Here is a 23,038-nt window from a genome sequence, read left to right as displayed (position 1 = left end):
ATCGCCATCTAGCCTGTCCGACTATACCGCCGAATAAGACCATAATGCCGTATAGCAGATCTGCAACTTTCCTTCTAAGGAAGGTCATGATCGACGGGCACGACATATATCAAAGCTCAGCTGAGGCCCTCACCATGATAAATAGTCGCGATGCCCTCGACTTAAAGAAAGCTTCTGTCCCTCATCACTTACAGATCATCCAGCCCCAGGTTCCAAAGTCACTAGCGCTTCCTCCTTGACTTGCTTCAACATGCGTTCCGCCGTCTTCTTCGCTCTCCTGCCTCTGGCATTCGCTGCCCCGGCTAAGCGATCTGCTCCCGCTCCCATCCTCAAGCCTCGGGGAACTCAGCTCATCGAGGGCAAGTACATTGTCAAGCTCTACGAGAATGCTGCTATTACCGCTCTCGATGATGCTATGAGCACCTTCGAAGGCGACGCCGACCACGTCTACAACGTTGAGGGATTCAAGGGCTTCGCTTCCTCCCTGACGGCTGAGCACCTCGAGCAGCTCCAGAACCACCCCGACGTAAGTCATACGGATTATACTAGCAAGACCAACTTGGAGCCTAACCAATTGCGCAGGTCGAGTTCATCGAGCAGGATGCTATCATGAGCATCAATGCCTATGTCACCCAGTCCGGCGCCCCCTGGGGTATCTCTCGTCTGTCTCACAAGACTGGCACCAGCAACTACATCTACGACTCCAGCGCCGGTGCGGATACCTGCGCCTACGTCATCGACACCGGTATCTACACCTCGCACTCGGTACGCATGACTCGCGGTATAACTTTTAGCAATACGTTACTAACGACTATTCAAGGAGTTCGAGGGCCGAGCTACCTGGTTGGCCAACTACGCCGACAGCTCTAACTCTGACGGCAACGGCCACGGAACCCACGTTGCCGGCACTATTGTAATTCACCCGTCACCCCCCCTGAGCCAAGCTTGTTCGGCCCGCTGACTATTTTCCTTTCTTCCTAACAGGGCAGCAAGACCTACGGTGTCGCCAAGAAGACCAAGCTGTACGCCGTTAAGGTGCTCGACTCCAGCGGCTCTGGCTCTACCTCCGGCGTCATTGCTGGCATGAACTTCGTTACCTCCGACGTCAAGACCCGATCCTGCCCCAACGGCGCCGTCGCCAACATGTCTCTCGGCGGTGGCTCTTCCTCCTCGATCAACAGCGCTGCCAGGGCCATGATCAACGCTGGTGTCTTCTTGGCCGTCGCTGCCGGTAACGACAACACCAACGCCGCCAACTCCTCGCCCGCCTCCGAGCCTACCGTCTGCACCGTCGGTGCTACTACCTCGGCTGATGCTCGTGCCAGCTACTCCAACTACGGATCTGTTGTCGACATCTTCGCCCCTGGTACTTATCCCCCCCCCCCCCTTCCCCAACCTCTACGAGTCAAATTATTGGCTTTGCTAACAAATAAAACAGGCAGCTCTGTCCTCTCTACTTGGAACGACGGCAGGACCGTAAGTTTATTCATTCGTTGGTCTATGATATATACGAGCTCAAGCTAATCTGCCTGGTAGAACACCATCTCCGGAACCTCCATGGCCACCCCCCACATCGCTGGCCTCGGTGCCTACCTCCTAGCCCTCGAGGGCAAGAAGAGCCCCCAGGAGCTCTGCAGCTACATCGCTTCCACCGCCAACAGCGGCATCCTCTCCGGTGTTCCCTCCGGCACCGTCAACAAGTTGGCCTTCAACGGCGCTCCCTCATAAAGGGTTGGTTTGGCAGGGATCTGAGTGGCTATTTTGTAATGGGATCGCTGTGGTGATGCTTAACAACGGGACTACGGGCGGTGATAGGTACCTAACCTAGCCTCATATTGTTAACCTCCTAGCTTTTTACCGATATCTGTTTTTTCTAGATACCAAGGGGCCGTGGTATATAGCTGCTGCTGGTACCAGTTTGTTGGGGGCATTGGTTTTTCGTTCTCCACGGCTATTCGATTCGTATAGCCTAGGAAGGGTAGAAATATACAACTCCCATTGGTTACCTACCTATCTACCCGCCCCTCCCTATCGAACATGATTTGCATTTTCCATATAAATTAGCCGCGACAGAAGAATTGACTGATACACTTGAAAAACTCGTCTCACCCCCCTATTTCATCAACCCCTGAAATATCTGTAAGATTCCCCGCAAAATGAGTCTACATTAGGCACATGCCTACCTCCAAATGAGCGGTCCTTAAAACACAGAAATCCATATTATAATTGACGTGCTCCAATATAGGGGCGGGATTCTCTACCTCTTATGCGTCGTTAGAGCCAGCATTCATATGATGTCGGAGAACCGCACCTTATTCGGGATTCCCAGATGTAGATCGACGGTTATGGGGAAATGGATACGTTTCGTACAAATTAACAAGGTAAATCTTCCACCGGGATATAACAATCTAACAGCCCTAGCCATTCACAGGCGTAGAATGGTTATAGTCTAGGATGGCGGACCTCCAGACCTCGTGGACGCAGCCCTCTTACGCATGAATAACTGACTGCATTAAACTACAGCATTCGAGAGGTAGGCATTTCGTGAGGGTGTACACTCCTTCATCATCATAACCATCTCAATGGAGCGATCCAGCCATGCCGAACGAATTATAATTATGCTTACCTCCTTTTATATCTGATTTAAGCAATATGATTAAATGTTCATTCGTACAGACCACCGATAACCTCATGAACATCAGCAGCATCCGTCATATGAGGTACCTGTCTGTTATCGTGATAAAGCTGACCTAGATGAGTCCGTCGCACCCACAACCGGTAAAACAGATATCCCCCATCATTTCGAAAGCCGTAGCAGAAGACATCAGTCATATCCAATACTTGATATTTTAAAGTCTTGTTCATCATAGCCTCTCTTGTATTCAAAGAGGTAAATTGGGGGTATCTGCCTAGTAGTCGCGGAGCCGGCGAACGTAGCGCCTATTTCACGTATGGGAATTGCTTTGAGGGCATGGGTGGTGAGAGTTAGATTGTAGTACCTGAACGGAAGTAATACGTTATTTGGAAGATGATGATATCTACCTAATTGTCTTATGAAAAGGTACCTCTTAAGAAGGTACTAGGTACCTGTATACATACCTAGGAGATATGGACATCCATGGATCATGCCCAATGTGTGCATCTCCCAAAAATGTGGGGGTTCCTGGGTGTACCTCGTTACATGCCCGTGCCGTCGTGCTTCCACGATTGGCAACTCTATATCGGGCTTAGTGGATCCCACTCATCCGGAGATATCCACTTTATGGACCCTAGACTGAAATCTAGGTGGTACGAAGTACAATACAATGTCAAAGTGTACCTATACCTAGGTACTAAGTCAGAAATAATAATCCTTGAAACCTTCAAACTCCTGAATGCTAACATCCGACCTGAATCGAACCATTCTTTATACTTGCTAATGCTTCTTTCCTTCGCCACGTCGCGGCATCATCTTCTTTTAGCTACCTATCATATAGATTTTGACTTGAAGTTTGCATTTTTTGTTCAAGTTTTTACCTTTAAACGATCTCTGGATTGCGATCCGACACAAACTTTCCTCCCGCGTCCTCATCTTTAATAACCCTGATTCGAGGTCCCTACGTCCAACAATGGCGAGGCATCTTTCCGTCGTTGTCATCCTTGCGGTCGCGGCTTTCTTAGTTTTGTCTTTTATGACGTCTTTCGGCGACAAAACCGAGCAAATAAGACAGGTGGTCCCTGCGGTAGGGTTAGCCGAACGGCCATTAGGTGCTTCGGGTACCATCGCGCCAGATACAAAAGGAGGCTCGAAAATAGAAACGAAGGTAGACACGGTCCCGGATACAAAAGGAAAAGTAAAAGAAGATGCGAAGAAAAATGCCGTCTCGGATTCCAAATCCGACTTCCCTTCGTTGTCGAGCGGATTCTTGTCAGGAGACGCAATTGCTCCAAAGCTTGAAAACGCCACCATCAAGTGCGTATACCTCCCATCCCTGCGATGATATAACATGTCTCCCGTATTCTGTAGTCCGGAAAACGAAGCTTGAACTTTACTGACTTGTCTTGATTTCTTGTAGAGCTGAACTCGGCCGTTCGACCTGGAAATTCTTCCATACGATGATGGCGCGATTCCCCGAAAAGCCCACCGAAGACGATTCTCTCGCGCTCAAGACGTTCATCCAGCTATTCGCGCGCCTGTATCCGTGCGGCGACTGCGCGCGGCATTTCCAGAAGCTCCTCGCCCAGTATCCGCCTCAGGTCAGTTCACGCGGCGCGGCGGCGGGGTGGGCGTGCTTCGTGCACAACCAGGTCAACGAGAGGCTCAAGAAGCCTATCTTCGACTGTACTCCTCAGAACCTCGGGGCCGTCTACGACTGCGGTTGCGGAGATGACAAAAAGGAGGGCTCGGAGAGCATAGGGGAACTAAAGTTGGAGAAAGAAGGGTAGGCTCAGCATCTTTCTCCGTAAAGAAATTATATCTATTGTCGCTCGCGTGCTAACGTTCTGGCCCTCTAGATTGACCAAGGGTGGATAATTGTATTAGTTCCTTACCTACCTACCTCCTACCTACCTATACAATACCTAGGTACCTATCATTACTTTACATTTAGAAGCATAGCGATTGGAGTTTTGGGGAATTGTTCTCGATTTTGGAATGGGAGACAAAATATTAGGTACTTTTTATATTGGCTCTCTCTCCTGGCATGAAGAGGGACGCTGGAAAAGCTATCTACATAGATCTTATATTGTTCTTGGCTGTAGTTCATATTCTCTCGCATGGTCTAGAATAGTAATCTGTTTTTTCTACTATTACACCAAGAACCTGTAAAATCCTAGGCGAAAAACATCCCAGAATGACGGGATCTCGTATGAATGTACGAAGTACGTCAGGTATATGCAGGTACACGGACTAAGTATCTTATCAATTAGGTATGTCCTATCTTATCGTAGTGCCTAGATAACACGTGATATGTGTGGGGTGGTTGTCCAAGGCTAAGGATAGCTGCCGACCCCCGACCCCAGCCTTGCGCGTCAGAGCTGCCTTGAGCTTGGATCAAACAATCATTGAAGCTTGTTCCAGCTGCCAACCCACCAACCCACCAATCCATTAAGCTTCTTCAACCACATTTCCTATCGACAACGACCGACCTTGTTCTTACGATAATTCCTTGCAACTATAATCATTAGCACTCACTGCGCGTAGTTCTCCTTCTAGTTACAAGTCTACAACATGGAATTCGGCAACAGAGGCGTATTGAGCGAGGGTATGTTAAGACCGTCGGCCGTTGAGATTCGCCTCTGAAGAGGTTCAACTTGGGCGCGCAGAGCTGGGCTGATAGGAATTTTACATAGATGGAATCCATGTTGACATGGATAGACTAAAGAAGGGCGAGGTCAAGTGAGTATCATATAATCATTTGCTGCCAACCAACGAACTAACGAATTCATTATTAGTCTAGGAACATCGATGTGAGCTTAGCCTTAGCAAGCTATACCCCTAGAATCATCGTGAGCTGACCCAATGTTAGCATGGCCGTTACTTTCAAGGACGGTGTTATTCTAGGTGCGTATGATAGCTTTATTCCCCGTACTCCGTTACGAAGCCACCTATGAAAACCTACTGACATCACCGATTTCTTCTTCCAGGCGCCGACTCGAGAACCACTACCGGAGCATACATCGCAAACCGAGTTACGGATAAGCTGACACAAGTTCACGACACTATTTGGTGCTGCCGATCTGGTTCGGCCGCCGATACGCAAGCTGTGGCGGATATTGTCCAATATCAACTTGGCCTGTTTGCGATGCGAAATGGCAGGCCACCTACTACCCAAACGGCTGCGGCCATCTTCCAGGAGATCTGCTATTCAAACAAAGACCGTCTGAGGTAGGCTTATAGACTCACCACCTAATTCTCCCTGTTGAAACGATATGGGTATTGATGCGACTATGTTCTGCAGTGCGGGCCTTATTATAGCAGGCTGGGACGAGCGACACGGAGGTCAAGTCTACTCCATTCCCCTCGGAGGTTCTCTACACAAACAGGCCTATGCGATCGGCGGTTCCGGTTCGACTTACATCTATGGCTACTGTGATGCGAACTGGAAGGAGGGAATGGAAGAGCAGGACGCCGTCAACTTCGTAAAGGGTGCTTTACGGGAGGCGATCAAGTGGGATGGAAGCTCAGGAGGAGTTATCCGTATGGTTGTTCTAACGAAGAAAGGAGCAGATCGACACCTGTACTTGCCCGACGAAGACTACCAGGTGCGGCATCAATAGATCGCGCATTTAGACATGGCGACGTAGGCGAGATCCAATAGCGCTTTGAGGGTTAAGCATGCTTCTCTCCCTCTCCCCCCTTCTCTCTGTCCCATATCTGTATAATACCAACCGGATTCACGTGTTGCAGCCGCTATAAGCTACGTGGCCGTGATTTGATATGAGGTCAATAGAAGCTTTGCAATGGGGCCATATTAGATTTCCAATCGCTTGGGTAATCAGATATTCAATCTGTGGTAACACACACCCCTCGTGAATGGGATGGGATTTCTCTAATGCTGCAGGGTTGGGGGAATTTCGAGCTCCAATCCTTGGCGTCACGCACACAATCAGGCGGTGAGTAGGTAGATACGATGTCGAACAAATTTCTTTAGGCCCTGGTCGTCACATACATGCTATGTAGTGCGGCGGGAATATTGCCAATAGAATTACCAATAGAATCGTAATTCGACGGACGAGTGAAAGGTCCCCTAACCTAGTGGTTGGGTCGATCTGACAATGGCCTTACCGAAACTACCCCTTAACTACTAGGTACCTATTTTCCTAGATATCGTGCTACGATTTCGTCCGTGATGGGGACAAATGTTGATCCCGAAGTAAGCTGAGCTGAGCTGAGCTACGAGGGAATTTAACTTGGACTAAGAGAGAAAGAAAGCCCTCTCGTTAAGTGTTCGTCCGAGGACGGAGCGATTAGAAAAAAGAGAGCGTGCGTATCTGGTTCGAAGCTACGGTTTAGATAGATACTGTAGGTAGGTAGGTACCTCTTTGCAACATTCGCCCAACCAGCAGCCAGCCCTCTTCCCGCCTTCGTTTAATCGTCATCAGTGCTACGCTAGCGATGCCTGACGCACCTAAGGTGTGATCATTGATCACCTACCTCAGGTAGGTACCTAACCTACAGTAAAACTCATAATGCGTTTTGTTGTCGTGATTTTTTGTTTCTTTTTTTCTTTTTAGGCTAAACGTCGAAACCCGATAGGAGAAAGCAACGTCGAGGTCTTGGCGAGCGATTTTGTCACTTTACGATAGCAGATAGGTCGGTAAGGTACCTATTGATGATTATCAAGATAATTTTCCGAACCTTACATCCTGCTGTTTTAAGAGAGTACGAGAGCGTGAATGGAAGAGAGAGTGTGGGTGAGAGAGGGAATGAGTTTTGGTTGCGCAGTGGAATAGGGGGGGATGTATATCCAAGGGGGAGAGTGGTTATTAGCCAGAAGGTCTGTCCCGTGGGTTTTATTTCTTTAGTTTCTTTTTATCCCATCACTGAAATAACCCGTGGGGGGTTAAAAAAGGGGGAGAGAAGAAGAAATTCGCAAAGCTACGATGATGCCATCAAGTCACATCTGCTTTACTCAGCTTCTGGAACACCGCATCGTCAGCCTCTCGGTGCCAGACAGGGGGGAAACGAGAACCCGCCGTTGCCAGGCTCTTGGCGCCAGGATAGAGAGTGCGGGATGATATTACCCTGTTACCTACATGTACCGTATCTATCCAATCGTACCTAACCTAAGAACGTAGGTGAACGGGATAGGGAATATGTAGCTACATCCATCCATACGAGTTGCCTTCAGGTAGGTGGTACCTAACCTCAAGTACGTTCATCCACGAAGAGTTGGTTCTCGAGAATTATGAGATCTCGGTTAGATATCGACAGCAACAAATACCACGTAATGATCACAAGTGCATAATGTAGGTAAGTAGGTACCTAAGGTTAACTACCTAGGCAAGTACTAAGCTGTTCCTAAAAGCTTATGGGGAGGTTGAGATCGACATCCAGCGTGGATAGCTCATACTAGAACTATCTAAGCTTGCTAAGCTTGCTAAGGACCCTGAATTCGTAGACTCCGAGAATGGGACCGGGCTAGACGAAGGGCGGACCCGAATTTGCCGGCGAGGGCGAACTACTAAATTGACTAGACCGGAGCGTAGACTAGTAGACTTTAAGGCTCCCGTTCGTACGTAACAAAATGCCATGGCAATTAGCACACGAGATCCGTACGTATCGTATACCCGAGGTCTATAACATAGTAAGGTATGTATTTACGATATCCAACTACTATTCGTACCTCGTAATAGGAAATTATAGCAAATGTCCGATTGCTATGTGAGCACAGATGACGTAGGTTAGAGACACTCGATGCACAACTTACCTGATATCTCCTTCAACCCATTGGGTGACATATCGCTTGTGATGCCATAAGAGACCTTGTAAGTGCCTACCTCTAACACGATGATAAATGAGCGGAAAGAATTATCCCCTCATACAACTAGAGACACTAGAGACACTTGGCGTCTATAGGATATTTACTACGCTTGAATTTAGTCAACTTCGACTTCACCTTCAACTAAGCTCACGTAGTTACCTAACTGTAATAAAGATCTCCTCTCTCTCCCACCACCCCGGTATACATTACACCGGAGTAGCGCAAAGCACAAAAAGCACAAAATCCCACGAGCCAACGAGCTCAGAGCTTTCCGTGCATTAGCTGCTGACCGCGACAGTGCACCGCCTCACTGCTATTCCCGATTTCGTTAACACGCAATTATTACCTGCAGCTCCGGAGCCGGGTCTCAAGCGATCCTGTCGTCCCATCCACCCATCCCAAGCATCCAGAACACGTGCAAGACTATCCAACGAGAAATGTCATATCCTTTCTCGAGGTGTCAAGTTTCAACCTATCGCACGCCATCTCGCCGTCCCCCCCTTTTTTTTTTTTTTTTTTTTTTTTCCTGTACGACTTGGATATTTTTCCTTTTATCGATTTTTATCTGCAACCGCTATCTCCTTATCAAAAATAAAAATACTTAGAAAAAAGAATTGCATCTCTCTTATCTTCGTAAACCGTACTTCATCTTTGATTACCTAGGTACAGATAGGTACCTCACTTGCTATCTTTGCTTTTATGGATAGCTCTTATAGATTCGATTTATCATTTGAGGAATGAAGACACCTATCCCCGCGGCTTTCAGTGTTTTACCTATTTTCAATCCAATACGCCGAATTGGATTGAAGCGCGCGCTCAACCGGGAGGGGCAACCATTATTATCCTTTTTGTTATTATTATTTGTGTTATCCCAATTTCAGTGCATTACATTGCAATGTGCATTTGATTATCTGTTTCATTATTCCTCCTACTTTTTAAGCCAATTTTGTCAACTGGCGAGTCGGGACCTTTTTGTTTACTTTATCTTTAAGTGGAATACCTAGGGATTTTATTTTTCGCTGGCACGGTATCGTAGGTAATTGATTGTTCGGTACATATAAAAAACCTAACCGTCCTATTAGCAAGCTCGGCAAGCCAGGTGTTAGCGTGGGTTTGGGGGGAAAGCACGACCCTGTTCAACGCGCCGAGACATTGGATCTGAGGCTTTGACGTATGCCTGTCGTATCAATCTTCGCCGCCGCCACCTGCATCTTGAAACCAACAACCTAAAAATCCACCCACCGCTTCTGCCAGGGTTCCGCCTGTTGTTAGGTACTTAGGTACCTAAACTTTACTTTACCTTAGCTTCCCTGGAATTGGACCTAAATCTGAACCTGAACTGAACCCCCAACTTACGTGCAACAACTTTACAACAACGCAATCCATTTTCCTCAAAATCGTCCCTTCATTATCATCAACAGTAGCAATCATCTACCGATTTGTTACTTGTTAGGTTTGGGACGCCTGCACCGACGAGATATCCTTTTTTTAAGCTTTCTTTTAGCTCTACATTGTTCGTCGCTACAAAAGCAACGCATTGACAATTTACTATTGTCTCCGCTAAGGCGCGACACCAAACGCTCGAGCTTTTTTTGAGGTTATTGCTCCGTCCGAACTTTGGTAATCTTCATTGATCTACCAACGGGTAATAAAGAATACACTTGCTTGTACGCATCGCATATTTTCATTCGATAGCGACCGAAGAAAAAAAAGTTTAGGCTTACGGCGCCATCAGCACTTAGTATTAGAACAGGTAAGCCATCATGGTTTTACATTTCGTCTCGTCGTCGTCTGTGTCCCGCATTGGGGCCTGCGCTTGAAGATTACGTTCGCTGGCTTCTTTTGCACACACATGCATGCATGCATATACACATCCATCCCCTTGGTTCCGTCTTTTCGTCCTTTTTATATTATTTTCCTCTTGTTACCAACAATTCGGTGTTCGTTCGCTTGTCCCTCTATCCCAGAGGGCAGTGTTGGCAGATGGAACCAGTCGAGAGATGCTGGGTCATGATGAAGAAAGCTGTGAAATGAAATGCGCCTTGTTGGCTGGAGAGGCTGTCTATCTCTGTTTACACAGACCTAGTCATTCAGTTTGACAATCCACCTCACGACTCAGCCATTCTTTTTCTTTTCCTTCCTTAGTGGTTAACTTAAGCATGTCTTTCTTTATTCATTCATTCCGTCTTTGTCAAGCGCATCTTCGGGCACGAACGAAAGAACCACGATACTTCTTACATAGTACGTCTGGTTATTGTATGGAACCGTGAACCTTGCCACCTTGGAACCACAAGTGACATATGGGGCGTCCCACCCATTTTGGCCTTATCTGTTTCGTCGTGGATCGTTGGGCTGTCGACATTGTGGCCCGAACATTTTCTTGTTTACCCGTTTTTCCCCACTCGCGGACCCAGAAGTTCTGCTATGCGCGAAGGCGAAGCAGGAAGAGAGGCCAACCAGCCAGACTCGAGTCACCGAACTGGTGATCGTTTAACTTGACTTAATTGAGCTTGAGCTGAGCTGAGTCGAATCGCTCTTCGTTCCACCTTCGTTCCGAAAGAGAATAAACACGACGAACGTAATAACGATAGATAGATTTGCTAACGAATACCCGGTTCTTTTCTTGCAGGCTTCTTATTAATAATTCTCGACTGCGATAATCCACTTTGCATATTAATCGACCAACTAGACTTTATTACACCTTTTTTTGCAAGACGATGCGATGGCTGCTATAATCGGAGATTTCGTTTCGGATCACACCCGCCTACATAATATGATTGCAGCTTCTAGTTTAGCTCACGAGCACTCGCGATCCCGCGAATCTTCATATCGTTCAGATTCCAGGATCCGACCTCGAGAAACGCCGTCCCAGAAGGTTTACTCACCCACCGTATCAACCCAGTCTTACCGGCCTTCGGCACCAAGTGCCACACCTTCCAAACGATCCTGGGAATCTACGGAGGCAGGGACAGAACAAAAGTACATCTCACCTACCGGCGGAGCCTCGAGGTTCCCCACGCCACCTGATTCTTCCTCGCCGAACCCCGCTTCTGCACGCGTAAGAGCACAGAATGCAAACCCGTCGTCGGAATATATGGCATCGGAGACCCAAACCACTGTACCCGCAGTATCTAATAGCTCCACGCCTACACCTACCCAACAGCAGCCATCACCGGATTCCGACTCGTGCAAGTCTCCGACACCCCGCGTTCATGCCGATAGTCCCTCAACCCCGCCGCAGGGACAAACTGTCTATGTGCGCGATCTCGCGCATATCCAAAGCCTTGCTCGCGCCGATTTGATGAACGGAGGTAATGGACCGGGCATATTAAACGACCCCCCGCTACAGGCGATGAAGTATGAGATTAGCCAAATGCCGATAGGTGACATCATCGAGATGGTTGCGGCTCTCTTAACAAAGATCACTACCACCAACGATCTTCAGCACGATGCTCTACACAGAAATGCCACCCACCAGCAGACTGCTGCCAGCCACAACAGCGAAGGTACCTCGATGAGCCCCTTGAGCAGTTCAGTCCTAGCTTTCCATGGCAAAAATGTTCCGGCAATTACAATTTTGAGTTACTTGAGCAGGATTCATAAGTACTGCCCGACTACGTACGAGGTGTTCCTTAGTCTTTTAGTCTACTTTGATCGAATGACAGAGCGAGTAAATACCATGGTGATGGAAGCAGAAGCAGCGAGGAGGCAGTCACAAGCCCAACAGCTTCTACGATCTCTGGCCTCGGCGGCGTCGACACAATCCGGCAACAACGCTGACAGAGAGATGCGGGATAATGATAGTGATCGCGACGATACTGAATCTGACCTCGTTGACGACGATCCCGACGAAAAGGGGAGGGAGAAAAGGAGTCGCGAAAAGCGAGCAAGAGCCCCGCAGCCACCACCTATTTCTCCCGCTACTTATTTTGTTGTCGATAGCTTTAACATACACCGTTTAATTATTGCTGGTGTTACTTGTGCGAGCAAGTTTTTCTCGGATGTTTTTTACACCAATTCGAGATATGCCAAGGTAAGTTTATTTCCCAGGTGTTTGCCGATTTTTTTCAGGCGCATACTTGTCAGATGCCTGCCCAGTATCTGTCCACCATTGCTTGCTTCATGTAGCTTATACTGACTTTTGCGCTTTCTAGGTCGGTGGCCTTCCATTAGCTGAACTCAACCACCTTGAGTTGCAATTCCTCCTACTTAACGACTTCCGCCTTGCTGTACCTGTTGAAGATCTGGAAGCTTACGCCACGATGCTTGTCGAATTCTATGCTCGGGAAGTGGTTGCGCAGCGGTCACGGCCGGCGAGCGGGGTTGAGTGAGCTATACAGGTCGAGCAAGTTTGGAATAGGGAGTTTTGGGATGGCATTAGTATTGCTGGAGGTACCCTATTTGGATTACATTTAGACCTACTCAGCACGTAATCGCTCGCAATCCTCTATGTGCGTTTGCCCCATCTCTATGGCTAGGGATCGTCAAAGAAGCTGGAATATGCAGGATTGCCGAGCTAAGGGTGGAACAAACCTTGGCTCTGCCGCGATGTAGAGAGTAATTGGTCGTTTTATCAGATTTTCATGGGGAAAGCCCAGGGGAAGAGAAGGGGGGGATTCGATTCCGTGTAATATGAGTTAAGTTGTTTTTTAAGACGGTTATGCGTCTTCCCGTTAAAGACGGATGTGAAGAGGGGTTTGAGGGTTATTGTCACTCTTATTTGATACCCGGAATAGATTTTTTTTCCTTCGGGCCTAAACTCCCCCTCTATTCTTTTACGAAATAATTCGAATTTATTACTTAATGAAGCAATCTTTTGTACTTCCTATTTGTTGTGTTGCAGTATTCGAAAGGGTCTTTTGGGATGTGACTGAGATTACGTTGGATCTCAGGTGGTAGGTAATGTGGGTTTGTCGGCAACAAGCTTGACGAACGGTGCAGACACCTCCCACCGTATCTGTGACGATGAGTAATAGTTGGATTCAGCGAATGGGGTCAGAGTATGGGATAGAAGCTTTATCAGCTGCAGGAAAAAAGGGGTAATCTATACGATAGCCACTATGCTAACAATACGCTTAACGGTGTTATAAGCTGGAACTAGGAATTTTACATCTGCCCGTGAACGGGCCGTTCGTCAGATACTTCATAGGACTAAATATATAGCATTGTACATCTATATTTAGGAACTCGAGGATACAGTGTACCTTCCTACAAAGGGGATAAATATCGTCAAGTACTATATCAACGTTGAACAACAAGACGAAGTTGGTATTTCCGTGGTTGTACTTTGTTACCTCAAGTGACATTGTTTTGTACCTTCGGTGGCGTACAATCAAATTGTTAGGGAAACTTCACGATCGTTACATGTTGATAAAACTTCTACATATATTATTATATCAGCGAAGGCGTACGAATAATGTCGAATCAGCGGGCCTTTATCAGGTAAGCCTTTTACCTGTAGCTCTTCATCGTGAAAGGACAAGCCAACCGGTAATATAGAGGCCAATATGCAGCCATCTTCACGTATAGGGATACGGCTGGCAGGTGAGATTCAGGTTCCAGCTCTTCTGTATGTCCAATTCTACAATGACTCGACTATCCCAAACTTCATTAGGGATGCGTCCCAACCATACGGCGGGGTCCAGCCCTACACGCACGAAGCATCGCGGATGCTGTGCGCCACGTGGCATTTGTACTTCACGTTTTGCAGATTCGTAAACTCGGAAGAGAGGCTGTACGTACTGGAGTCTTGGCGACCGAAGACGATGGTCGGCCCTCGGACCGCAAAGGTATACCCCCTGTACGACGGCTTGAGGCCTGTTGACTTCCACTTCTTAGAGAACTACCATTACCGGCAGCTCGAGGAGCCGGACGAGGTACCGCACGAGGACGCGCCGGTCTGGTGGCCGAACGTCGTGGTCCGCCTGTCGGAAGTGTACCGCAGCGTTATACAGCTGGACATGCTGGACGAGGGCGGCGCGAAGAAGTTCTTCGGGTTCTTCGCCAGGCCGTACGTGCGCATGCAGGAATACTGGATCCTGCTCGACGACAAGGCGTTCGACATGCCCCTGGACAAAGATCTGGTAGCCGAAGACGGCCAGATCGATTTCCTGTACTGGAACTCTCCGGACGATGCCATGAGAGGTAAGCTGAGGCGCGGACTGGAGGATTGCGTGAGCTACGACACGCTGAAAAGGAACCTGCAGGATATCGTCCCCGTCAGCGATATCGACCAGCTGAGCCGGCTGCAGAAGTACCGGCTGCGCATAATAGCGGCGTACCTGAGGGCGTGGGGTGACAACGCCCCTGTGAAGCCCCGGCTCGTGCGGTACGGCGTTGCCGACGAAGTACGCCGCGGAACACCGCCGGCTTTGGTTGACGTCGTCGATGAGATAGATAGGTTGGATCCTCACCAGCGTATCGGACTGAGGACAGTACCTGCTATCGAGCTCCGCTAAGTAGGGGCCCATTGGGTGGCGAGGGGTTCACGTCGATGAAAGGTCTGTATTCTTCGAGGGCTAGTACATGTAGTAAATGTAGAAATTAGGTAGGTACCTAATACCCGAGCTGACGGCTTTGAGATCACCACCCATCGGGTATCACACAGCATAATCAGTAACATTCCCTCGAATACTCAAAGCCTGCGAGGGGTAAGCCCTGGGCCTCGCAGATTGAGGTACAATATTCGATGGTCATGTTGTTGGCTAATTTAGAGTATCTACCTAAGGTAGGTGCCCAATGTCCTTAAAGCACCGTTATCTGCTGCGCATCCGGCGAATACGAGCGTGCTCTCACCGAGCTTCTGTCCCGTAGTGGGGTTAAATATAGAGAAGCATATACTACTGAATGGAGAAAGGTGTCCGTACATACCCTATTTGACACACCAAAATCTACACTTATTCAAGAAGTATTACCATTTTATAAAAATAAATAGGAGTATAATGAAAGTATAAGATGATAGGGGGTTAGACAAGGAATTATCCATGTTACTACTCTCATTTTTCTATACTGGTTATAAGATATAAAAGGGGTACAGTATTAGAATCAAAATCCCCCCTACAAAATACGCACGTTTTATATGGAAATAACATTCTGCTAGGTATATTGCTTCTCTATTCTTATTAACTGTAAAACTACATTAGGTCAGGTGCTCATATAGAGTACACTTTTACATAAGGCTTGTTCGAAACAATATCATATATGTCACGTTGCAGAGCATGAGGTAGGGTAACAACTTCGTTATTCCGTGAGGAACCCTGACTACAGTAGGTCTGAAGCCAAAGCTACCTAGATACAAAACAACTCCTTCCAATATATTTTGCAAACCATTACTAACTGTTAACATTAATCCAACAACTATACAAATTCCAAACAAGCCAGTCCTTCTGTCCCATCGCTACATTTTACCATTGGCGGTACCGGAAGGCGTGTTCCGGGCAGACCGGTGGCTCTGCTCTCTCGGGACCCGGCGTAACGACGTTGCAGCCAGGGAGACCGTCGATCGTACCCTTCATTTTCTCGGCGGTGATGGCACTGCGCTCCGGGCATTTGGCGGCGTAATCGGGGATCTGAGACTTGGCTAGCGGCGGGTACTTGGAGATCACACCGTCGGACGAGTCGTCGCCAACGCACTCCTTCGACTTCAGCGCGGCGGCGAGAACCTCCGCGTCCCAGCCGTTCATGAAGTCTCCGTGGAAGCCGAACCCCGTGGGTTCCAGTAGATCGACTTGTCGTCCTGGATTTCGCACGACGTACACTCGGAACTTATAAGGTCGTCGTATGTGTTAACGAGACCGAAATTGCTGGCACCGGAGACTTTGTGAACGTGGGCCGAAGCCACGCCCGGGGAAACGATGGGGTCCAGACGGCCGGTCTGGATTAGGGAGCATGACATTCGCCAGTATGCCTCCGCTCCCTGGAGGCAAGCAAGCAACACCGCGAAGATTATGAAAAAGAACATAATTCTTGAGCTAAACATGTTGTAATTAGAGAGAGGTAATAGTGGTCGGTTATTTTTGGAAGTGGAGAGGTAATAGCGGTTGATGATGAAGTGAGGTTTTCATGTTCAACGAGGGGGATCTTTCAACTTATATAGCTTTTCCGCAGAACAGGTGTATGAGAGGAGCGTATGTGCGCTTGCTGTAGACTGTGCGTGAGTACGCACTCAAGTTCATGGCGATTGCGTTTCCTGTTTCGCGTCAGGTACGACCTCCTACACCAGGAAAGAAGTTATCGCTATTGGTGCCATACGCCCGTGGTTTAGAATATACGTAAACACATATCTAAGTTCACCTAGTGGGGGTATGATTCGTTTGTAGTAAGATACTCGGTTTAGGAAGCGGCTTGCCGAAATACTATGTATCTCACCGGGTCCCTACGCTGCCAACATTTAGGTACTGACAAGCAAGTCTTGTTGACAGACATCGTAATAAATCCGATTGCGTAAGATGTAGGGGATTTACCCCAAAGTACGATGTTCTAACTAGAGCGTTATTCTGTGGTTAGACGTATAGTTTGGCGAAGGCTTTTACCTCTCAGAAACGCGTCAAACAAGGTGGCACGCTGTCACACTCTCACCGCGAATACCTCTCACTAAACTTTAGATCTTTAAAGTCAAATCCTATTGGATACTGAGAAAATAAAATACTAAAATACATAAAGAAGTTACCTACCTAGATAGGTAATATCTAGGACTTAAGGTTTATAGTCGTACTTTCGTTGATCTTATGACTGGAAGTAACTATTGTTCAAAGATAATGGTGTTTGTATATCCTGGTAATAGCTGCTCCAGCTCTTTTGATGTCTCCGCAGGTAGGAAACTAACATAACTTACTAGTATTTGTGACGTTGAGTCCTCTATATCGGCCCCGAGGAGATTAACTGGCAATAGGGATATATCTGAACGGGTTCTGCCCTGAAGTATTACGCGTTCTTACTTCAATAAAAGCCCATTCATACTCGTCACGTCGCAGATCATTTGATAAGGGAAACAACTTCGTTGTTCCGCGAGAAACTCTAACTGGAATAGCTCTGAAGCCAAAGCACATACCTTATACAAATATCTCCTTTGCTTGAGACTCCTGACCATACTTAATTATTTACCTGATATTATGGTATTTCCCGCTTGAGGCCAAACCTCCGTGGCCGCGTATTTTACTACTTTGATAGCAAGGCTATGGTTATGTCTGCCAAAGGTACATGATTTGAAGAAACCATTACCTCTTAGGAGATCTTTTGCTAAAGGAATATCTGGAATGTTCATATTTTTTAGTTGAATTTCGATATACTTGAATTTACTTGTGTCAGTGCTTAAAAATTAATTCTATAGCAGCAAATAACAAGATACCTGTCGCTTTCTTTTTCTGCGACGACATCATTTGAGCAAAATCTGATTGGAGGAAATATCTTTTATAACGTCGTACAAATGTGTCTTGTTTATTTTTAGTCAGTTAGGCCTAGGTAGATTTTTTTTTTGTTGCAGATGTTGGTTTAGAAACTTTTCAGAATTTTTAAGCGATATTCATTACGCGGCTGATCCCTGCTAGAGTGTGTTGATCAGGCACGGTGAAATACTCTCCCGAATACTTGATCTCCGAGGAGACAAAGCAGAAGGAAGATATAACACCTACCTACCTACGAATACATAACCTCATACAGTAATGTTCATGATATCTCATATTTCATATCGCAGTTCTTATACCATCCAAGAAAATTGCAGCTTCAAGAGCTGAAACATTTCCAGCCGCTGTTCACAATGAAATAAGGTAGCAATGAGACCGGGGACCGTGCCGTAGACGGCAATTAGCTGCAATTGACTGGGCCTAATGCAGGGGTTAACGAGAATGCCTGGAGGCCAAGAGGCGGGATAGTGGGAGCTCATGCAGATCATGATCATCATGATGTGACCTGATCCGCGATCTGGTCTGTCCTGGTTTTAAGGTCCGTACGTGTTGGTAACATCCCCCTTTCTATTTTGACTTATAATTTTTTTTTTTTCAAAAAAAAAAAAAAAAAAAAAAAAAAAAAAAAACAATTCACTGAGCCTTATATGAGTGTGAACGTGGGATGATTTCGAATAGAGACGGAAGTAATTAACACTCACTACCCACTCAATATTTAGGGCCTGAAAGCAGCCAAAACTAGAATGATTACCCGTTTTTTTCTCGTTTGCTTGGCTACCACCAAATAGCTCCTCTTTCCCTTAAACATAACTATGACGCTCGTTGGCAGCCCGCGAGGCCTACGTTCTTTCGCTCTTCCAATTGGGCTGCTCGCCATTAGCCTTGTGGCTTTGGCATTATATCGTGGCATTGGGGGCAACGACAGCTTCCTACGAAACCTTTCCATCGTTAATAACGGAAAACAAGGCCAGACTAGTGCCCATGAGAGTTACCAACCGACAAACACCAAGGCGCCGCCTCCAAAGTACAAGCCAACACCTACCTATGCGGCCCCCTCTGTAACCGATCCATTCCCTCTGCTCACCCAGTCGACTGCAACGCCGCCGCCTATACCGGCATATAATGTTCCCCGTCCCGGCTTACACAGAGAGTATGGCCTTTCTTATACTCCACCCCTCTTCATCGGGTTCACCCGACAATGGCCTATGCTTCTGCAATGCGTGGTTGGCTATTTAACAGCTGGCTGGCCGCCCGAATCCATCTACGTAGTCGAAAACACGGGTGTGCAAGATTCGAACGCGCAGGGAAAACTTAGTCTGCAGAATCCCTTTTATCTCGACCACGCCACGTTACGCAAGCTCGGGGTCAACATCATACAGACTCCCGTCCTGTTGACGTTCTCGCAGATGCAGAACTTCTTTCTGAATACCGCGCTCTCCCGGTCCTGGCCGTACTATTTCTATTCGCACCAGGACGTGTTGGTGTTTTCGTTCGAGGACGGGCCCGATACGTTGGAGCGCGACGGCGATAGGGAGTGGTTCTTTTACGACGAGCAGGACGAGGCGGATATTATGCGCCCAGCAGCGGCCGGCCAGGAGGGATATAGAACAATTTACGAAAACTGCCTGCGCGAATTAAACCAGACTCTGGAGAGGGAAGAGCGTTGGGCTTTCCGTTGGTTCCAGTATGATCACCTCACGTTGGTAAACAGAGCAGCGCTGGACGCTGTGGGCGGATGGGACTCGCTGATGCCGTATTACGGCAGCGATTGCGACATGAACGCGAGGTTGGAAATGGATGGATGGACTATGAGGCATCGCCGGGTGGGGATAATTAACGACGTATCGACCGTATTGGAGGATCTGGCCGCATTATATCGCGATCCAAACGTTATCCCCAGGTTTATCGATCCGAACCCGGCTTTTTCGCCAAAAGCACAAGAAGCCAAAGAGAACCAGAAGGAACAGTCAAAAGAGGGGGAGGATGGGTCGGATAAGAAACAAGGGAAGGACGGGAACGAGGCAAACGTTGATCGGAGGGGGAATGAGACAATTGATGATACGGAGAGTATGGGTATTGCCAGGTCGATTGAATATTTCCGGGAGCTGGTTAACGTTGGTAATGACATGGGCGCGTATAAGTATCGCGACAAGAAGAACGCGCGGAACTCTTGGCAAAACAGCCAGCACGGCGGGGTCGGCGAGCCCTATTATTATAACGCGGAAGGATTTGCGGCATCGTTCTGGATCTTGGCTGAGGCCGGACGTGAGGTCTTCCGTCAGAAATGGGGGCACCGCGAATGCAATCTGGTCGAGGAAACAGCGCTGAAGCTTGAAGATCAGTGGCGTGTCGAAAAAGACTGGGAGTAAACCTGGTTCTGCGTATACATGTACATCGATTGAGCGTTAATTCTAGAGACGTTTTAGTTCTAGAAGGGATATTTGGGTACTATAATAGCAATTATGTGTAAATAACAGCACTGCGCTTGTTTTCTATCTAATGTCCTTACTGGAATATAACCCTTCAATATCTACAGTACCTCGGTAAGCAACCAAGCTATTGCATAGGAGGTAGTATCAAAATCCTCCCCTCTATCGAGACAGATATCCTACACCGAGTATTAAATCGGCTCGCTCTGCTTTACAGCTTCAGACAAGGTTAGTATTGATAAGGTTTAAAACTTTATCTGCGTTCTCTAAAAGTCGCATGTTCCTTTAACGGGTATATAACGCGTTATTTGATAAGAACGAAGCATGCCTGAGGTCGGTTCTAACCGTCTACCTCTTATAGATATGAATCGACCTTTCTTGCCTTCCCCTCTGTTTTGTGGTACCTCAAGTCCTTAACTCCTTACCATCTCTTTCTCCGTAGTCACCGCACTTACTCCCAACTTAAAGTAAACACTTCAGACCCCGCCTTCGAGATCCCTACCTCGATGCTGCGGTCCTTGTTCGACACACTTGCGAGTATCTTCTCCCCCTTCCTCTCTAAAACGATCTTCTTGCCCGAGCTTTCGGGAAGCTTATAGAAGTGTCGCCCAAACTGGCTGAGGAACCCGGCCAATTTTTCTTCCGTTACATCCACTTCCGTGATTACTCCACGGTCAATAGCCTCCTCGAGGGCAAGGAGGACGAGCTGTGTAACGTAGGGCTGAGTGAACACTCCAGCTGGGGCCTTGCCTTTCTCGGCAGACGTCTTAGACTGAAGAGGGTGAGGGGCACTGTCACTTCCACTGCGATAGTAGTAATCAGTATATTGGCAACGCTTTAAATGTGAATGCATTTTAGAAGGCAACTTACAAGAAAAATTTCGGATTGCCACTGACAGCCGTCCTGACCAATGCGTCCCTATCTGAGGGGTTCTTTGGAATAGGCTTGCAGAAAGCGAAGGGGTCGCACTGAGCTTCGTCGGAAGTGAGATAGAGATGGTGGGCAGTAATTGTAGCTGACGTGCATTTAAATCAGTAACATTCACCATAAAATGAAGGAGAGTGAATATCTTACCTCCGACCGTGGGTCCGCAGGCCTTCACAGCTTCAACGGCTGCTGCTGTAGTGCAATGCTCAAGCTGAAGCGCATGTTAGCGGTTACTTTGAACGGAAAGCAAAAAAAGACTTTTGCGTCGGGCAACGTACTACAATGCGTAGCTTCGGGAAGCGCTCGTGGAGCGTCTTCAGAGTTGGCAGGAACGCCTCTTCAAGTGTTGTACCGGCTGGTGCCAGAGATTCCAAGACTTCGCCATGGAGATTCAGTACTAAAGAGGCACGTAGCTTTGTTAGCCAGGTCTATTGTGTACCTAAAGGAAGCGGAGTGACCGCTGGGAAATGAAGATGGGATCCATGATACGAAGTAACTCCTAGACGGTTTGAAAATATGAATCGGATGCTTAAGATATTGTAGGCTATGCATACCTAAGTCATGTTGTTCCATGGCTGCAAACGTAGCATAGAAGGCCTCAAGATTCGAGACGCCAGACTCAGAATTGGTGGTTACTCCTGAAAGTTATTAGTTTTCTCATACACGCAGGAACGAGAATGGGCAGGATTACCCTGTGGGTACATTTTTACACCTGTAATGCCAGATGCAGCAGCCTTTGCGATGACATCGGGCGTCACGGACGGGTGAAGCTAGTAGTGTTAGTCTTGTTGGCCCCTTATTCGAAAAGACGTAGTCAAAAGCAAGAAACTTACGAATAGTGACATAAGAAAAGTCACATCTGGGGCTATTGCTTGTAGTTTAGATCGGTATTCAAGCACCTTTGTAGTAGTTAATCACTGGTTTCTTGTAATCCTCCACGGTCTATTTACTCATACCTGTTCAACAGTCGTCAAGGGAGGAATCTGAATTTCATTGCATTAGTATGTAAATATATAGATATGTGACTCTCGTAATATGTCTACGAGAACATCATGAAGACTACATACAAGGTTAGGCATGCTGTGATCTCCAGTCAGCTCGCAATTCCCCCTTGAAGACATCAAGTAGAGAGGCCATACACAAATACAGTGTCAACACCGCCTTGACGCACGGTGGGAACCATCAACTCCATGAGCTCTCCCTGTCGCAAATGGACGTGCATGTCTGCCGCAGGCGGCAGCTCAAGCCGTTGGATCTCCTTCAATTGCATCGTCTTATATTATTATAATATGTGGTTATGAGGGTCCTTTAGATAATGTGAGGGGCTGTTGTCTTAGGAAATATTTTTTTTAGAACGTCCCCAAAGATCTTGCACCTTTTCATATGTACCTAGGTACATTACGTTAGCGCTAGAGCACAGACCAATGGATATTTTGTTTGCAACTCTCTGCTAGAATGTAAAGAATCACATGATTTATATAATGCTCAAGAGGTAGATAGATAAAGCCCCTATTCCTTATCTTCTTCCATGCTCACCTTGGTACAGCGTCAACTAAGTGTTAGACTTAGAACAAATACTAGTCCATTCTGTCACAACATCTCACCATTCGGCACTCTTGATAAATGGTTGAATCCATGTTTGGAATCAAAAAGCCAATATTCCTGCTGTCGATCCTGTCTCCCTTGGCCAAGTCAGGAGTTGCTCTGATTATAGTGCTTGTGATTGTTGAAATATAACGTAGGTAAGGTACGGCATGTCAAAGATGATAATCAGACTACCACAAGATGAGCGAAACAAGTAAAGTCATATATCATA

The 23,038-nt window shown here is 47.3% G+C and overlaps 8 protein-coding genes across 8 annotated transcripts; 6 read left to right on the top strand and 2 right to left on the bottom strand.

Annotated features, from left to right (window-relative positions):
- The first annotated feature begins 144 nt into the window (after positions 1-144).
- On the top strand, positions 145-2,041 carry F4812DRAFT_114811 (subtilisin-like protein). Its single transcript, XM_047929389.1, has 6 exons — positions 145-526; positions 583-765; positions 821-913; positions 985-1,476; positions 1,537-1,815; positions 1,878-2,041. Exons 1-5 carry the CDS (start codon positions 251-253, stop codon positions 1,726-1,728), a joined length of 1,236 nt encoding a protein of 411 aa, XP_047788170.1. The 5' UTR covers positions 145-250; the 3' UTR covers positions 1,729-1,815; positions 1,878-2,041.
- Positions 2,042-3,352: 1,311 nt separating this feature from the next.
- On the top strand, positions 3,353-4,889 carry F4812DRAFT_437818 (ERV/ALR sulfhydryl oxidase domain-containing protein). Its single transcript, XM_047934946.1, has 3 exons — positions 3,353-3,952; positions 4,056-4,421; positions 4,495-4,889. The coding sequence occupies exons 1-3, from the start codon at positions 3,609-3,611 to the stop codon at positions 4,511-4,513; spliced, it is 729 nt and encodes a 242-aa protein (XP_047788169.1). The 5' UTR covers positions 3,353-3,608; the 3' UTR covers positions 4,514-4,889.
- Positions 4,890-5,013: 124 nt separating this feature from the next.
- F4812DRAFT_114746 (proteasome A-type and B-type) lies at positions 5,014-6,786 on the top strand. Its single transcript, XM_047929388.1, has 6 exons — positions 5,014-5,243; positions 5,332-5,377; positions 5,434-5,448; positions 5,508-5,542; positions 5,626-5,866; positions 5,940-6,786. The coding sequence occupies exons 1-6, from the start codon at positions 5,210-5,212 to the stop codon at positions 6,256-6,258; spliced, it is 690 nt and encodes a 229-aa protein (XP_047788168.1). The 5' UTR covers positions 5,014-5,209; the 3' UTR covers positions 6,259-6,786.
- A 4,401-nt stretch (positions 6,787-11,187) lies between these two features.
- F4812DRAFT_461539 (cyclin-domain-containing protein) lies at positions 11,188-12,796 on the top strand (the record flags this gene model as incomplete). Its single annotated transcript, XM_047937888.1, has 2 exons — positions 11,188-12,498; positions 12,620-12,796. 2 exons carry the CDS (start codon positions 11,188-11,190, stop codon positions 12,794-12,796), a joined length of 1,488 nt encoding a protein of 495 aa, XP_047788167.1.
- Positions 12,797-13,883: 1,087 nt separating this feature from the next.
- F4812DRAFT_437803 (uncharacterized protein) lies at positions 13,884-15,253 on the top strand. Its single transcript, XM_047934945.1, has one exon. It carries the CDS (start codon positions 13,973-13,975, stop codon positions 14,921-14,923), a length of 951 nt encoding a protein of 316 aa, XP_047788166.1. The 5' UTR covers positions 13,884-13,972; the 3' UTR covers positions 14,924-15,253.
- A 569-nt stretch (positions 15,254-15,822) lies between these two features.
- On the bottom strand, positions 15,823-16,798 carry F4812DRAFT_437801 (uncharacterized protein). The gene has a single exon (XM_047934944.1). It carries the CDS (start codon positions 16,441-16,443, stop codon positions 16,144-16,146), a length of 300 nt encoding a protein of 99 aa, XP_047788165.1. The 5' UTR covers positions 16,444-16,798; the 3' UTR covers positions 15,823-16,143.
- A 1,628-nt stretch (positions 16,799-18,426) lies between these two features.
- On the top strand, positions 18,427-20,343 carry F4812DRAFT_437800 (uncharacterized protein). Its single transcript, XM_047934943.1, has one exon. It carries the CDS (start codon positions 18,679-18,681, stop codon positions 20,233-20,235), a length of 1,557 nt encoding a protein of 518 aa, XP_047788164.1. The 5' UTR covers positions 18,427-18,678; the 3' UTR covers positions 20,236-20,343.
- Positions 20,344-22,640, bottom strand: F4812DRAFT_437797 (Dihydroorotase). The gene is made up of 10 exons (XM_047934942.1): positions 22,362-22,640; positions 22,290-22,302; positions 22,179-22,205; positions 22,056-22,121; positions 21,914-21,992; positions 21,777-21,860; positions 21,501-21,619; positions 21,370-21,433; positions 21,166-21,310; positions 20,344-21,098 (listed from the first exon to the last, which is right to left on the bottom strand). Exons 1-10 carry the CDS (start codon positions 22,490-22,492, stop codon positions 20,747-20,749), a joined length of 1,080 nt encoding a protein of 359 aa, XP_047788163.1. The 5' UTR covers positions 22,493-22,640; the 3' UTR covers positions 20,344-20,746.
- Positions 22,641-23,038: the final 398 nt, after the last annotated feature.

This window comes from Daldinia caldariorum, assembly GCF_022478825.1.
Source record: "Daldinia caldariorum strain CBS 122874 unplaced genomic scaffold F4812scaffold_14, whole genome shotgun sequence".
Classification (NCBI taxonomy): domain Eukaryota; kingdom Fungi; phylum Ascomycota; class Sordariomycetes; order Xylariales; family Hypoxylaceae; genus Daldinia; species Daldinia caldariorum.
The sequence above is the reverse complement of the archived record's forward strand: the minus strand, read 5'-3'. Positions and strand labels throughout refer to the sequence as shown.